Source organism: Pinus tabuliformis, chromosome 7, assembly GCF_031772625.1.
Source record: "Pinus tabuliformis cultivar Carrire ecotype Pingquan chromosome 7, CPIR1, whole genome shotgun sequence".
NCBI lineage: Eukaryota > Viridiplantae > Streptophyta > Pinopsida > Pinales > Pinaceae > Pinus > Pinus tabuliformis.
Genome location: NC_142293.1, coordinates 348,168,327 through 348,186,945, shown reverse-complemented (window position 1 = coordinate 348,186,945; position 18,619 = coordinate 348,168,327). Strand labels below are relative to the sequence as shown.

Below are 18,619 nucleotides of genomic sequence, written 5' to 3'. Positions count from 1 at the left end.
TGTTTTGATTTAAAAATAAAAATAAATAAATAAATAAAAAACAAAAAATTATTTTGTATCAACCTAAAAAAAATTTGCCCTATACAGTCAAACTGATTAGAGCCATGAGAAAGAGCATCAAACAAGAGGCCTTTTCCGTTCCAGTTTTCCCTCATTTTCGTTTCTGATCCAAATTTTTCTGAGACTGATTTTAAATGAGCAACAACCTTCGAACTACATAGTTTCAGACGAACAACTACTTTAAAGATTGGTTCATCAGGGGAATCGAAGCGAAAAACAGAATGCTGATGCTCCATGTTGTCTTGAGGATTGACAGTAAGTATGATATGGCTTCTTCTTTTGTGTCCCCTGTTTGAAAACGGTCTCACAGATTCCGGTCCTTCTACATCTTCAGGTAAGTGTGGATTCCGGCAAGCATGTGAAACGCCTATTTTTTAAGTTTGCAACCACCAGATGACTCAGCATAGGAAACCCTTCTCTTGATTCTGCTCTAAACCAATAAACAACATATGCAGTACGGTCCAACATAAATCCCTCTGTAGAATCATAAAAAATTAATGGATCTCTGCCCATGACAGCAAGCTCGAGTATAGGATGGTAAACAGAAAATGAAATGGGACAATTGACAAATTTTTTTAACACGTTAGTTCCATGGGCATCTAACATCTACCTGCACATACTCCAAGATTTGCTTTCATTCTGATAACAAAAAAAACAAAACAGATCCACTCTAATTTTTGTTTACACCATCAAGAAAGAAGAGTTGCACTATGCCATCTCTCCACTTTATTGGAGGTGATTCCCAAAATTTTGATTTAAATTAAGAGAAGTAGCGTGTTGCATGTGCATGTCTTCAGAGACATATTGATCAAGAACATCATAGGGAATAAAAGGCTCCCTATATTTTGGGCAATGAGAACAACGGCCAACGACCCTTTCGATTAGAATTTCGAGACTTCGCTTGGCAGTTCTCTTGTATTCTTAAAATGAACACGTAAATCAGACCCTCTCACCTTCGCAGATTTGGTGGGATTGCTGGCCTTGTCACTATATCATTCCAATAAATCATATTTTTGAATGATTCGTGGATTGGGCAATCAAGGTCACAGGAAATCACATCAAGATAGGATAGCAATTTTTTTTTTTTTTTTTTAACACTAGGACAATCGGTAACTGGTGAGAGTTATCCTGGGCAGGCCCAGGATCAAATCCAACTGGCTGCCACTATAAACCTAGGCTAGGTGCAGCAACCTGTAAGCCACACATAGCAAGAACTTATGCCTCAACAAGAGCCGATAGCAATTAATTAAAACAGAGAGGCTGATTTTAGGGGAATTTTTCTCAGGTTTAGTGGATGCCTAAAAATTGAGGGTAGTTGAAACCGCCATAAAAGAATTCACATCGCTGATTGTTCGAGCTGGATATTTCTCAGACTATTAAGGAATATGGATTTGGTTAAAAGGATCATGGCGCCAAAATGGATTTGATTCACTCGATGTGAAGTTGCCTTAGATGATGGCGTGATTAACAACCTTCAAGCCAAATATGAAACATCATGCGATTTCAGTTCTAGCTTCCTAGATCTATAGGTTGTCAGTGATGGGCACTTGAGCCAACCAGAGTTATGAATAACTTACCCAACGGAATTTGCACATTCTCCCTATAAATACTGGGATAAACTTTGATGGTGATGGGTTTTTGGTTATTCACTGGAATTACATTGATAGCTGCGTAGTGAATCACATCACAGAAAATATCCATGGCTTGATGATGCCTTAACCCCATCTCCCAAGTAGATATTTCATCAATAGTTGTTCACAAGTTGTGGAGGCCATTGCCTGGTATTCTGCCTTTGCACTAGACCTTTTGGATCGAGCTAAGATGACTACTGCTACCGCACTAGAGTTTCTGCTAAAGAGTTCCCATAGAAATGACCCAACTGTGAGGTACAAAATCTTGCCCCTGCCACAAGTCGAAATGAACTCAAGTGAAATTGTTATAAATGAAATGAATCAATCTCGGTACTGCAACGATGCGATAACAATGAACTGGATAATGATGAACTGGGTTATTGTTTTTTTTCTCTAATGTTTCTGCAATCTTGATATGTGTGTAGATCATCTTCCGGATTCATGAAGGAATCTAATTATATATGTAATTAGGCTAAACTGGTCACGTATAACGTTTTTCTGAACGTATTGGTACTGCCCACTTAACTAACCTCCTCACTACCAGGGTTTTTTTTTTTTAATTGAAATTATTTTTTAATGATTTTTTTAAAACTAACTTAAAATTGAATTTTTTTAAACTAAAATGGTTTTATTTTGATGGTAAAAAAATCTAAAAAAACAAAAAGAAAATAAATTAACCCATATATCTATATCTATATTTATATACTTTATTTATTTCGTGTTGTTATTAAGAACTTAAAAATTAAAAAAAATAAAATTTATTTTGTATTTTTTTTTAACTAGAATTTAAATTTCTATTCCTATTGTTTTTTATGTTGCAACAATTAAGAAATTAAATTTATTTTTAATGATTTGATTTTTACAAATTGAAATTCATTCTTTTTATTTAAAATAAATAAATAAATAAATAATTTTTTTTCTATTTTTTATTTTTATTTTTTTTATATTGTTTTAAAATCGAAATCTTTTTAAAAAGAATTTAAATTTTATTCTAACCCTAAAACAATTTAGGATTTTTTTTATTGATTTAAGATGATTTTTTTTAGCAAATGGAGACAAGCATATTGCAATCCTGAAAACATTTATAAACGTTCTACTTTTTGATCTTCGAGATCATGCAAAGAGGCAGGAGGAGGGCATACTTATTTGAACTGAAAATATCATCCTACCTATTCTATGCTAATTGAAAATTACAAACTATTACGTGTAACTAAATTTCCAATGTAACCATTCACGCAATAGTAGTAAAAATATTTTCATTTTCAATTTTGCAAATTTAAAATGAAAACATACAAGGATGACCGAATCTAGTTTTTGTGAGTGTGATTTAATGAAATAAAAGTGAAATCGATCTAAACTCATACTTGTTTGAAACCATTGAAACCATCTTTCAATAAGGCTTTCATAGGCGTGATTTCCACTCTGATTCAGATCATGTTGCAACTTCTCTTCGTCCTCCTCAATCTCTGTTCAAATAATTGTTCATTGTCAGATATACAAGATTCTTCAAATGTTAATTCATTGTTTTCTTTTGGAGGAGTAGTTAAACTTTTGGTTGCTGTCAAGATCTCTTCTTCGCAAGAAGAGGAGATCCTGACACTTGCTAGGATCTGAACGAGTTGTTCCAAACTTATACTCATTGTTCTTCCATATATACATATGGATTTTTATTGTGTTTTTGTTTTTTAAGTGAATGGGGGTTTTTGATTTGTGTTCTATTTCTATGTTTTTTTTATATGAGAATAAACTTAAATGAAAATTCCTAAATTCAATTAACCCTAAATGATCCTAAATAAAAATTCTTCCTAAACAATCTTTCTAACTAGCTTACATCTAAGTTTGCATCCCCGGCAACGACGCCAAAATGTTGGGCGTTTAATTGTCTATTAAATCCATGTCATTTAATTTGTCAACCCAGTTTCATAGACTTAGAAGCAAACCAAAATATATGAGACCTCAGATGAAACAGGTGTAGGAAGTTTTTCTAGAATGGAAATGCATATTACAAATCTAAACTATCAGATTTATTTTATAAAAGCATAAAAATGTTTGATCAATGGAATTATTTTACTCTAGAAGATAGAGAAGAGTCTCTTGTTCAAGAATCTTGATTGTCTTCTACAATCTTCCTATAATAGCATTGCCAAACATCTAAGAAAGCATGAAAGAAATGAAAGCAAGTAAATATTGTTTTCAGTTCAGTTCTTAGCTCATGGGGAAGAGTATCCTAACTTAAGAGGACTTGATTGCCCTTTTCACATAAAAAACTAGATACTGAAAGGAAATCAATATTCACATAAATGTAATCTAGGAAAGCATATGAGAAATTAAATCTTTTTTCAGTTCAGTCTAGCTCATGGAGAAGAGAGTCCTAACTTAGGAGATCTTCGTTGTCCTTCTCACATAAAAACTAGCTACTGAAAGGAGATCAACATTCACACAACAAAAACATGGCCATAACATGAATTCATACTGAAACTATCTACAAGTATTTACAACAAAGAAATAAGATGAATATCATAATTAAAATTAGTATATTCACAACATTACTCTAAACAAAGTGTACTTATCTTAGTATGGGGAGCCTTCCATTCCTCAATGAGCACACATGAATAACTATCACACTTTAAGAATCAAACAACACTCATAACTCATGATTTGGAGAAAATGATATTATTCATGTTGAATAAACAATCATAAATCTGATGCTAATGAATAGTTGATAACAGTTCTCTCCTCCTTCCTTTGAGGGGTGCTCCTCTTATTTATACATGAATTAGGGATATCTACTCAATAAATGTAGATCCCTTAAATATCTACTAGACCCATACTTGTCTCAACTTATCCCTACATACTAGATACAAATCCCATGACATATCAAAATCTCCATGATCTTTCTCCTTGGAATATGGTCCACCTCTTGAGTTGAAATTCGAATTTGATCTTGGGAGGCCACATAAGGGTGCCTTGGAAGCTTCCAAATGATCTACACATGTCATCAAACTCAAGCCACTTTTAAGTATAAGCAAATACATGTTATTTCTCTAACTTTTAATCATAAATTCACTCTAAATACATAAAATTAATAACTTTGGAAAATGAAGATATGAACCCATATGGTATTGGAAATATAGAGTTATGTAATGATAATGTGATGAGATGAGGTGACAAAATGAGGATAAAGGTGAAAATGGAGTGAAAATGTATGTTAATTTGGTAGCCTAACAATCATTATTTTTGAAATTATGTCCATTTAGATAAATTCAATGTTATCATGTAGTTGGTCTAGCCTCTGAATTGACAAGTCGATAACTAGTCATATATATCTTTTCGCTATAACTTAGTTAAATATATAACAAATGATCTTACACACCCTATTTAAAAAAAATACTATTTCATTTTAAAAACTTACCCAACATTATTCTTTATAATGATTTAAAATATTAAATACTTTATAAAATCAATCTTGAAAATAAATATTTATGATATTTAAAATGTAGATTTTTCCATAATTTATATTTTAATATAATATTCTAATTTATATATTTTTAAAAATAAAATATTTATATTTTTTAAAAATAAAATATTTATATTTACTCTTTTATTATTTAATCTCCCGATCGGGGTGATTCCTTAGTACAACAACCACGCGTGGAGATACCTTCGTCGTCGATCACTGACATGGGATGAAGGGAAGAGGATCTAGTGCACCAACATCCAACTAGCATCTATCAAAATTAATATGGGCAAAGCACACACATTCCAATCTTAATTCCACCACCTTAATGTCTTGCCATGAAAGTTTCCCTCTGGATGCAAAGCGCATTTCCTGGCTAGAGGATAGTTCCAAACAATCCTCTACCCTCCATCACTTCGTAATTGTTTCCTTTGTACAATGTGGGGAGAGCCTTGGTCCCTTAGACTAGGCCTCCCCATGGCTCTTTGAGCTCTTCACTCAAGCTTGGTGGGCAGTCGTACACTCTATTTTGGTTGAAGCGGAGAAATATCACTAGGTGTTGGCTCTGTAGCGGTTTATGGTGTATATGGTGGTATTTTTCTTAGCCTGAATGAAGTAATAACAAGTGGAAGAGGCTTGGTTATATGATTAGGCCTTCACAATGGGGTCTCTTATGGATAGATAGATAACTCACTCTCATTCTTGACACTAGGTTGGTGGCTCCTCAAGGTAAAATACTTGAAATTGCAATAGTTAGTGGACTTGGGACTTCAAGATTGCAAACCACTCTGCAACCTCCTCTTTCTTCATGAGGATATCTAGGTAATTTTCAACCACACTTTTTGTTTTCTCAAATTGAAGTTAGTGTCCTTTGACCACCTCGCAAGGCTTAGTTTGTTGTGTGGTGTTTTCGAACATTGAGCTCTTCTTCTGGCTATGGAGTTTCTTACATGTTTTCATTTTCTTTTGTCAACGGCTCTTCCATCAGTTTCGTGGTGTGCAACCCTCTTCCCTGTGTCCTTGGTGGTGGTTTTGGTCATTACCCTAGGTTCTTTACTTAAATATTTTCATTTATACTTTCCTCTTCCTTGAAGCAGGGAACAAAATAACTATAGAGATGTCTACATTCTAGCTCAAACTAAGGACTAGATTCTGGATCCAAGTCACACCGAGGGGAGGCAAAATCTCTACATGTGTGTTGTTGCATTGTATTGGCATATGAAAATGATCATTTGTAAAGCTTTGATTGTCAAGGAAGACACTGAAAGCAATATGGCCCTACAAATGAGCTTTCTACGTTCGAAGCATCGATAACTTGTAATGGAAAATAACGTGATTCGATTGCATTTGAACAGAATTAAAGCACTTCTAATAAAAGAAAAGGGTACAACTATACTTAATGATCCTTCTACACCAATAGATCTCTCACACTTTGCAGGATAATGATGGTGTTCATTTATGTTTTTGACCAATTATGGAGCCTTTATAAGTTGTTTTTAAAAGGGCCTTTATGCTACTAGCATTTGCACCACATGTTGCAAAGGAAACGTTGTAAGGAAATCAAGAAGAATGGCACTTGATATTGCAAATTATCATTAAATGTTGGAAACAGAATCATGATAATTTATATGAAATCGATAGAGTTTTGAATTTATCCTTTCATCCAATAATCCTTAGATAAGTTGCCCACTGGTCATCCTGGTCAACTCTAGATGTGATGTTGGGAGAAACAATTTATAGTCAGAATATCAAGTTACCTATAATGCAAATCAAGCAAGCACACTCATGAGAGGTTTTCACACTAGTACTTTACTTCCTCCTCATCATAGCTTTTCACACCTCATGGAGCTGCCTCTTGACTACTTTACCTTTCAATATAGTGTCACTATATCCCGTTATTCATCCACTGATGATGATGTTGTGACATTGGCCTACCATGAAACAGTTCAGGCCTAACAAGGCAAGTCTTGCAATTTCATTACTTGAACTATACGCTGCTTCTGGGCTGCAAAAGCATCATTATTCCATTAATTACCAAGTTCATGATCTAACATCCACTTCATAATTTACCGCTATTGCAAAAACAAATTTTAAAATAAAAATACATTCCAACAAAATACAAAGCATTTTCTATTCATTGATATCCTTTCTGAAGCTGCCTTTTGCTGCTTTTAACTTCAATTTAACATATGCATCACCTGGGAAATTTGGTTTCTATTGTACAAATACACAAAAGCATGTTTAAAAACATTTCGCTATATTACAAATAGGTCCAAATATGCAATGCATATTTCCCTACTACAAGCTCCGTCCAACATAGCTAGCTGGTACATAAGTTTTTCCCCATTAAGATTTTAAAGAAATATTGTGGATCAATAGTATTTTTCAAAATAGAGAAAAACTATCGGTTACATAATACCTAAAAAGCAAGGAATGCTCTTTCAACAGTGGATTATCCATAAATTTATAATCCACAAATTCATTTTCAATTTAGCTTTTACACCCTAGTTTGCTTACATTTTCTCGACATCCCTTGCAATTTGAAGATATTGGAGGTCTATTAAGGCCAGCATTGGTATTTATATGACGTGAGCTACTCATTCTATGGCCAGCCTGTATTTGAGCATTTCTTTTCACAACCCTCAGTCTTTGTTTGTTTCTTGCTTACCACAAGGACTGCTATACCCTGTCAGATTACTATGGTGAGCTAATAGCTTTATTTTATGGGGTCGTTCTACTGTGTATTATTTTTCATCATCAACATCATTATATTTATATTTAGCGTTCTCAGTCTTTGCATAACATTAAGATCTACATCTATTACAGAAAACAATGTCACCAATGATCACAAGTCATAAATAATAACAAATAAAACTAATGGATTCATAATAATGGAGTACATATTATGAATTCCAACAAAAGAATATATTTAGAAAGCGAGCCAAGAATAACTTACTCCCATCATCATCCATGCAATCAAAGATCTTAAATTCCAGGCACATACAAGCAGCATAAAACCATGCAGTCACAAACAAGCTCAGAATCAAGGTATCGATACCAATTAGAATTGTATCAATTTCTTCCAAAGACAAACAATGTTCCTTTTATATTCAACTTTGTTCTGTTTCTCAATGTGCTTGAAGGTGAGATATCATTTGGTCATGGAAGAAACCCTGAATTAAGCATAAATTATATGACTAGGTAGTGATAGCTGGGGGTGAAATCTGATCCTAGCAGGAGCCTATAAAGAGAAGAAACATGATTGCAAGATTTCTGCATAATGAGAATGATCAATATGCTACACTGTCTTCGCGAAAGAATATTACTGTTCAGCTATCAAATTGAAAAACTGCCAGAAAATTTCATGTGCCCCAAGCTGGTGAGTTTAATCTTATCTAAAAATCCATTAATTTATCCTATTCTTGAGAACTTTCTAATCAAGCTTTCTTGATCTCTCCCATACCCAAATAGAGTCATGGGCAACATCGGTCACTCAACTCACATTGCTTGAATTTCTCACATTGAGTTCTACTAACATCAAGGAATTGCCTCCAGCTATATGCAGTGTTTCTAGGCTTCAATTCTAGGATCTTTCAGACTGCAAAGTCTTAACATCATTGCCAAGTGAGATGTCTAAACTCACTTCGTTGAAAAGACTACATTTGAGTATGGGTATGGAAAAATATTTGAATGATCCCACAAATGTTGTGGCTCTGAAGGATCTCACAAATCTTATAGAGCTCCGTTGAATTTGATGCACTAGCAACCATAATGGGAAATTGGCCAGAAATGAGGCATTTATATTTGCATCACATAAATAGGAATAATCTTAAGTACAATCTCCCCGATGAGATGCAGAAGATGAAGAAGTTGCAAAGTCTTCTATTGGATGATCACTCATTCAGCTCCAATCCACAATATCGAGTACACATAAGTCTAATGCCACTATTTGTTTATCCTTTGGTTTTTAGATGCTACGGGTACGAAACATAATTTATTGATCCATTATCTAATTAAAAAGATTGTAAATTTTGTTATACAACTAACAACAAATATGTACTCATTCCAAAAATGGAAACCTCAATTTTGTTTGAAAAATCAGGGATACAGATTCTATTTAATTTTCATTTTTCTACAAGCTCTGAATAATTTAAGGGCTTGTTTGACCCATATATACACAACAATGGATTTTGTTTTTTGTTGTTGTCATCTTGAATCAAGTGTTAGATCTAGATTTTAATATTGTATATATATCTGTTCGAATCTAGATATGTTGAGGTTGAAATTTATCCAGAGTCCAGATGTGAACTAAGTACCGTATTAATGTGTGGACACAAATATGCTTTGAAGCTAGATAGGTTGAGATCCATATTGATTCAATGAAAATCATCAAGATCTTGTAGTGGGGATAGGACCATATACAATTTGTGGTCTTGATGTAACTTTTCAATCCAAAATCTGGGTTTTAAAAAAATAACACAACTTGAACCTCTGAATTGAAAGACTCCTGGATTGAAACAAACTTCAACACACTCTTTTTCTTGTACATTTTGCTTCACAACGATAAATAAATGGACCGAAGTTGCATAGGAATCTCATAATTTTTTTAAACTCATGCTCACACTCAGACCACACACTCTGTGATTCGATCCTCTTGAGAACATAAACACTCGATTCACCAAGGAAAATTGTTAGATTTAATAAGACTAACATAACTCATCCTCATAAATTCGAACCATCACATGAACAATATAATAACATTCACACAACTAATAATAGTAGAATGACAAAGGTGTTATAGGATCCACAATTCACTGTAATTACAATAGCAAAAGGAATCGAGTTTCGACCCAATTTAGATCTTGAAGAATATGGTTCTAAGGGGCTTCAATTAACACATATGTATGCTTCATGAATCGACCCAAGCTTCAACGAAATTTCAACTTGTAACTAGAGAATATGTACCAATTAGAATTGTATCAATTTCTTCCAAAGACAAACAATGTTCCTTTTATATTCAACTTTGGTCTGTTTCTCAATGTGCTTGAAGGTGAGATATCATTTGGTCATGGAAGAAACCATGAATTAAGCATAAATTATATGACTGGGTAGTGATTGCTGGGGATGAAATCTGATCCTAGTGGGAGCCTAAGAGTCTTAGCCTGTAAAGAGAAGAAACATGATTGCAGGATTTCTGTATAATGAGAATGATCAACATGCTACATTGTCTTTGCAAAACAATATCACTGTTCAGCTATCAAATTGAAAAACTGCGAGAAGGTTTCATGTGCCCCAAGCTGGTGAGTTTAATATTATCTGAAAATCCATTAATTTATCCTATTCCAGAGAACTTTCTAATCAAGCTCAATGCTTTGAGGGTTCTTGATCTCTCCCATACCCAAATAGAGTCACTGCCAACATCGGTCACTCAACTCACATTGCTTGAATTTCTCACATTGAGTTCTACTAACATCAAGGAATTGCCTCCAACTATATTCAGTCTTTCTAGGCTTAAATTCTTGGATCTTTCAGACTGCAAAGTCTTAACATCATTGCCAAGTGAGATGTATAAACTCACTTCGTTGAAAAGACTACAATTGAGTATTAGTATGGAAAAAGCTTTGAATGATCCCACATATGTTGTGGCTCTGAAGATCTCACAAATCTTATAGAGCTCCATTTAGTCTTATTTTCATAATTTGATGCACTAGCAATCATAATGGGAAATTGGCCAGAAATGAGGCAAAATTGTTAGATTTAATAAGACTAGCATAACTCATACTCAGAAATTCGATTCAACCATCACATGAAAAATATAATAACATTCACACAATTAATATTAGTAGAATGACAAATATAATAACATTCACACAATTAATATTAGTAGAATGACAGAGGTGTTATAGGATCCACAATTTACTGTTAATTACAATAGCAAAAGGAATTGAGTTTCGACCCAATTTAGATCTTGAAGAATATGGTTCTAAGGGGCTTCAATTCACACATACGTATGATTCATGAATCGACCCAAGCTTCAACCAAATTTCAACTTGTAACCAGAGAATATGTAACAATTAGAATTGTATCAATTTCTTCCAAAGACAATCAATGTTCCTTTTATATTCAACTTTGGTCTGTTTCTCAATGTGCTTGAAGGTGAGATATCATTTGGTCATGGAAGAAACCCTGAATTAAGAATAAATTATATGACTGGGTAGTGATAGTTGGGGATGAAATCTGATTCTAGTGTGAGCCTAAGAGAGCCTGTAAAGTGAAGAAACATGATTGCAGGATTTCTCCATAATGAGAATGATCAACATGCTACACTATCTTTGTGAAAGAATATCATTGTTCAGCTATCAAATTGAAAAACTACCAGAATATTTCATGTGCCCCAAGCTGGTGAGTTTAATCTTATCTGAAAATCCATTAATTTATCCTATTCCAGAGAAATTTCTAATCAAGCTCAATGCTTTGAGGGTTCTTGATCTCTCCCATACCCAAATAGAGTCACTTCCAACATCAGTCACTCAACTCACATTGCTTGAATTTCTCACATTGAATTCTACTAACATCAAGGAATTGCCTCTAGCTATATGTAGTCTTTCTAGGCTTAAATTCTCAGATCTTTCAGACTGCAAAGTCTTAACATCATTGCCAAGTGAGATGTCTAAACTCACTTCATTGAAAAGACTACATTTGAGTATGGGTATGGAAAAAGATTTGAATGATCCCACAAATGTTGTGGCTCTGAAGATCTCACAAATCTTATGGAGCTCCTTTTAGTCTTATTTTCATAATTTGATGCACTAGCAATCATAATGGGAAATTGGCCAGAAATGAGGCAAAATTGTTATATTTAATAAGACTAGCATATCTCATACTCAGAAATTCGATTCAACCATCACATGAACAATATAATAACATTCACACAACTAATATTAGTAGAATGACAGAGGTGTTATAGGATCCACAATTTATTGTTAATTACAATAGAAAAAGGAATTGAGATTCGACCCAATTTAGATCTTGAAGAATATGGTTCTAAGGGGCTTCAATTCACACATATGTATGCTTCATGAATCGACCCAAGCTTCAACCAAATTTCAACTTGTAACCAGAGAATATGTAACAATTAGAATTGTATCAATTTCTTCCAAAGACAAACAATGTTCCTTTTATATTCAACTTTGATTTGTTTCTCAATGTGCTTGAAGGTGAGATATCATTTGGTCATGGAAGAAACCCTGAATTAAGCATAAATTATATGACTGGGTAGTGATAGCTGGGGATGAAATCTGATCCTAGTGGGAGCCTAAGAGAGCCTGTAAAGAGAAGAAACATGATTGCAGGATTTCTGCATAATGAGAATGATCAGCATGCCAAAACAACTCCAAAAATCCCCTGTCTCGGGGTCAGCTACAAATTCGCCATCCTCAATTGTAGCCACTTCACACTTCCCATCATGATAATTATCTCTGATATATTGAAGAACCTCTAATATTTTAGCCTTCTCTTGAGAGGATGAGTTGGATCCATTAAACTGAAATCCTTTGGATTTTGTATCTTCTTTCACTGATGTTGTTGTTGCCAATGGAATGCTCATGACACATCATATTAGTGTTGCTCTCATCTAAGGCATGTTTTGTTTTTTCTAGTTGGCAATTGTATGTTTATACTATACAATTTTTTTAATAGGTAGAAAGTTGGCTTAATACCATCAATATTCCTCGGCTTTATGCTATCAATATTCCTTTGCTTTAAGTTAACCAAACCAATAAATGATGGGGCATGTTGATTCCCTTCAGATGGTATAAGAAGCGTTCAAGAGAATAAAATGCTCTAAATTTTTAATTCTAGAAGCAGTCAATAGGTGTTTCTGAATATGGCTAATGTTGGCCAGCCTGGGGCGCTGCTGGCGTTTTGAGGAATAATTAGTTTGGAAAATGGATTGACATCTTTTCATGTGATTGAATTTGGAAAGGGCAACTATCTTCTCGTTGGAAATGAAATTTCAGAGTATAAAGGTGTGGACGATAGGTGTCTATTTTTTTCTATAAAACCTAACAGTTAGGCATCTTCACCATAAAATAAAAGAACATGACTCTGGTATTCATTTGAGTTAGACTAAAGAACCCATTTAAGTTGAGAAATCAAATAAATTTTTCTGTAATTAGGACTTTCTTATAGTTAGCCCATTGATAGTGTGTATTCAGATCAAACAGAAAAACCCATTGATAGTGTTTATTCAGGTCAAACAGAAAAACTCATTTGTGCTGATTCATACAATTTTGATTAACACATTCATATGCTTGGGGATTCCTATTAAGATCCATTGTTGCTGGTAAGAATTCAGGGCACATCAAAGAACTTAATTGTAATGGCTCAGCCTGGCTCGAAACAATTTAAAAAAGAAAAACAAATTGTATCTATGGAGGCAATATTAAAGAGTCTGTTTTAAAGAATCCATCTAGGGCTTACCTCAAGATACATATCCAAGGCTCTATAAAGCACATCACAGGAATCTATGGCATTATCTGTCAATGATTCAAGAAGCAACTAAAATTTGTAGGGCTTGAGATTGACATCGGGGGCCACCTCCGTAATATACTTGTTCATGAGGCTACCCACCCTCTTCAGCCGACACTAGTAGAAAATGCCAAAAGTGGGCTCGGCGGTGCCCATGCGCAATTCAGGCACAAAAACCATCACCTGATCCATGAGGAAAATCTGCACATATCTGAGAACAAGATCCACATCATAGAGGCAACCCATCCCCAAGGTGCAGGAATCAGTATGTTATCCAATGTAGCATTGTCCAACTGTGATCCAATCATATTGTCTAGTTGTTTCCTGCATAATTTAGAGGCATTTAACACAGTGGCCACTCTTAGGTTCCCAAACAAGATCCTGCATGTGACTGCTGCTCTCTCCAAAATAATGAAACAAACCCACAGCAGTTTCGAGATCTTCCCTTTGCACTTTCTGGGCATAGTGGTGCATAATCTGCTCGTCCCTCCCACATTTTCTCTTGGGGGATATGGAGTTGTAGCCAAGCATTGGGCAAGCGAGACTTTAGGTAAATATGAAATAAATCTGTTGATAACCCAGTTGTCCATTTTCACAGAGCAACCCATCTTGCATGTGACTGCTGCTCTCTCCAAAAGAATGAAGCAAACCCACAACAGTTTCAAGATCTTCCCTTTGCACTTTCTAGGCATAGCGGTGCATAATCTGCTCGTCCCTCCCACATTTTCTCTTGGGGTATATGGAGCTGTAGGCAAGCATGGGCAAGGGAGACTTCAGGTAATATGAAATAAATCTGCTGATAACCCAGTTGTCCATTTTCACAGAGCACCCAAGTTCATCCGCAGTTCCAGTACCACCTGCAGCAGTTCGTTCTCGTGATTCAGTTGTTGATTCAGCAGTTTCACCCATTGAACCAGTAGCAGAGCTAGACACAGTAGTAGAGTCATATGTCAATGAAGCAGTAGTATGGTATATAGAAGCAAAGGCACAACCAGTAATTCCAAAAGTAGTCGATCCAACACAAGCAATTAAAGCTCCAACAGTAGTTGTTTCTAATCGAAAAGAGGTAAGGGTGGAAGAAGCAGTAGAGCAAAAGGGAAACGATAAGACTGCTGCTCCACGAAGGTATGCATTTTTGTTATAACTGTGTCCCATAATGATTTAACGAATTATTAATCTAAGGGCACAAAAAACTTTAATCGTCTAACATCGGATCTAACGCCCCAGATAGAGACACGGTAGCAATTTGGGGAATGGTTTTCAAAAGGGAATGCCTTACGGCGTAAATAAACACATTCTATTGAAATATATATATATATATATATATATATATAATTTTATTAATAAATAAATATTAACTCCATACATGCCAGCGTATGGACAGCGGTATGTATCATTAAAACTTTTGCAACTACAAAAATTATTACAAGTTCTCTTTTACAAATATAAACATAATTTCTCCTATCCAATAGATTTTATTGTACTATATGTAGGCAGCCTTCGATCATTTCTACATCCCGCCATCACAGTTATTTTGCATAATTAGCCTGCATAACAACAAAGATAAATGAGTTTAAGATCTTTTATATCATTTCACACCTGGGCAATGCAATATAAGAAAAAATGTATAAAAGATGCATTGTGAATCAACTTTATGCACAGTATGTATCATTAGAATCAAGCTACCAGTATCCTTTTGTATGTTTCAACAATTAACTCGGGATCAGATACCGTTTTCGCATATCCTTCAATCTTATGTAATTCCTGTATTCAAGGCATAATACTATTAAGCATTTTTATCACATAAGCACAAAATCTATTATAAAAATCGAAAACCAATCATTTTTGCACCCCATTGGAAATAGGGAGTAATGCAAATAAAAGAGAAGTTTAACTTGCTTGAATCCATTTCGATAGTTTCGGCCTACTAGCTGTGGTATCATAATTCTTTAATGCATGAAACACAACATGAAATCTTTCAACGAAAGGACCATATGCAATGTCAACCTGCAGTGATGGTATACATCTCTAAATTGTCAATTGGGATCATAATATAATATAAGGTCAAATGGAAAACAACATATAAAGATGGCATACCACACTGAATTGACCCAAAAGGAAAGGCCTGTCAGAAAACTTTCCGAGAGCATTTTCCAAATAATCAAGAGCAGGCCCTGTCATGATGGGAAGTGCATTTATATTAATCCACACTCTTCATAATCCAATGAATATAAGACATCTTATTCAAATGTATGAGATGGCTTCTGAAAAATTGTTCTTACCAACTTCTTGTACAGTCTCAGAATCCGACTTGGTCAAAGCGATGAATGCATTTTTTGTAAAAGTATCTGTATACTTCAGTAACTCATTTGCAGCCTCTTTCTTCGCAGGATCTTGTTTAATGGCAAGAAAGTTATAGAGCATAGACTTTGGCAGTAAAGCTAGACAATAACTCCTAAAGGTATTACAGCTCACGTTCCAACCCTACCCTGCCTTCCTGAAAAAGTCTCTAACGGCTTCAACATTATAAACTAAAATTGACAAATACGAAGTGCCTGACCATTGAGACACTTTGATTTAGCTAATGAACTAAATTAACAATATTCAGGTAGGGTAACACATACCATGGGAAAAAGTTTAGGTCCTTCAAAATTGTTCTCGAGATACTCAAGTAAATCCAGACTCTCTCCTGTGACCTTGCCATTGTGCTCAAGAGAAGGAACCTGAAAAATTGAAAATAGTGAGTTATTTGCAAGTTCCGCTCTATATCTTGCAGACATTTGGCCCTTTTGTAACATTTGACATTTGGCACTTCTATTTATGCACGTTCCTTGCTTGAAAGATTAGTGATGATCACACAAAAACACACAAGAAATAGGTCTTCCTAGCTGACTAGGAATGTTAAAAGCAATCCCAAATCTGTGTTGGTCTTTCTTATTCCATGCCCAAATTGTAAAAGGCTAAAATCGTGATGATCAAAACCTCATTGCAGCCTCTCAAGCAACAGTGAGAGGATGGCTCATAAAATTGGAGTAGCATTTGAACTCTAAGCTTCAAACCTATTAGGACACAGTGAGAAGTGTGTGGATCTTAAGCTTGGAGTTGCATCTGAACCCTAAGCAACAGTATGTTATCTCATAAATCACTTATTAATTCAAGTTGCATCTGACAACATACTAATTTGTAGCTAGCACAATGCACATATATTAAAAGATTTGGGTTTGTGGCAAGATAGACCCCAAATTTGGCAAGGTAATAACCTTATCCAATTCGTGCAATAACCCTATGATCCCCACCCCAATTTACTTGGTCATAGATCAAATCTACTAAGCCAAACATAATACTCTATCAATTAACAAAAGGTTGCTAGACTGCTTGTTAATGTGCAAGCGTGTTCCCTTTTACTTGAGCTAAGGTAAAACGAGGACCAACCCATCTAATTTCTCTTTTGCATCTACTTGGATCAAGATAAGAAACTAATAACAAAGTTTTTACACTACAGGCCCTAATTACATAGCAATTAAACCATGACCCAAATAGCGGATCCAACTTCCCTTGAGTAACTAAAAGAAAAATAAAACTAGATAAACATAGAAACAGGAGCCAACCTTGTTCGGAGGATAAACTAATAACAAAGTTTTTACACTACAAGCCCTAATTACATAGCAATCAAACCATGACTCAAATAGCGGATCCAACTGCCCTTGAGTAACTAAAAGAAAAATAAAATTAGATAAACATAGAAACAAGAACCAACCTTGTTCGGAGGATAAACTTTCTCCTTGTACCATGCTGGTCTGTCTTGCAAATCAATCGTAACTATCTGAATCTCACTAAGACCCTGCATTTTATTTTCAATCGTTTCAGTCATTGCATAATGGTATCTTATATCAATAGAAGAACTACCCACACAAAATAGGGGATCAGCATGATAAAAACCTTGATGTTCCTGGCACTCCAAACTCGCTGGGCATATGGGCATGTCACACTGATATACAATCTGCAAACCCCAGATCAATTTCAGTATTTAATCGCTAAACAGAGTATGATACTATACACATTCCAACAGAAAGTGATGATTTAGATACAGTAACGATAAAAATTTAGCTACCCACCTGGTCGTTCCATCAAACAATGGAGGAGGCTCCGATTTGGATGTGAGAGCGGGTGGAATTGCATAGCTGCAGTCGAGCAACACGATGCCACAGAAAATATTTTGGTAAATCGGGTACAAGTTTGGATATAATAAATTAAATATATAATCAAACAATGTAGTGACTTACAGTGCTGCCATCTTAACCTGGTTGCAGTGTTCTGGTAATCATCATAGCCGTTTTCAAACCACCCCCTGCAGTGTTCTGAGAGACCTTACTGCATACATGATTGTTTCCTTTAGATCTCTATGCTTCCTATTACCATGGAATATTGACAAAGTTACGATGTTTCCACTGATAATCTCCGCAACCCATAATAGTCCATCAATGATGCCAATTTTCTTCCAATCAGAGAAGCATTAAGGTCCGAGGCAGCTTTACCACTCGAAATCCCCTTGAAACGAGACCGTAGATTGACAATATACTCATGAAATACAGAAGCAAAAAACAAAAAAAACAAACAGCAACAAGGATAAGCGAGTAACCAAGCCATGATTGAGTCTTCTAGCCCTCGAACAGCAGGGTCATGTCTCCCACAACCGAAAGCATCAAAAAAAAACAACAATATACAATGATCATGAAGTTCACGAGCACCCACATGGACTTTCAATGTTTTCTTCTTCGCCTTCCCCATGGCAAGAAGAAATACCCAACAACAAACCCCAGGATCACAACTATAAAAAAAACCCCATTGAAAGACATCACTGCCAACATGAGCAAATATCCCAGCCCTGCATTCAGACCAAAAACGGTGGATTCCATGACCCTAAATCCAAGTGCTCTAAGGT

At 35.0% G+C, this 18,619-nt stretch overlaps 1 protein-coding gene across 1 annotated transcript; it reads right to left on the bottom strand.

Moving 5' to 3' along the window:
- Positions 1-15,206: 15,206 nt before the first annotated feature.
- On the bottom strand, positions 15,207-18,012 carry LOC149247382 (glutathione S-transferase L3-like). Its single transcript, XM_089444085.1, has 11 exons — positions 17,961-18,012; positions 17,793-17,858; positions 17,617-17,677; positions 17,435-17,518; positions 16,302-16,400; positions 16,153-16,174; positions 15,960-16,070; positions 15,775-15,851; positions 15,577-15,684; positions 15,364-15,441; positions 15,207-15,224 (listed from the first exon to the last, which is right to left on the bottom strand). Exons 1-11 carry the CDS (start codon positions 17,969-17,971, stop codon positions 15,207-15,209), a joined length of 735 nt encoding a protein of 244 aa, XP_089300211.1. The 5' UTR covers positions 17,972-18,012.
- Between the last annotated feature and the right edge of the window lie 607 nt (positions 18,013-18,619).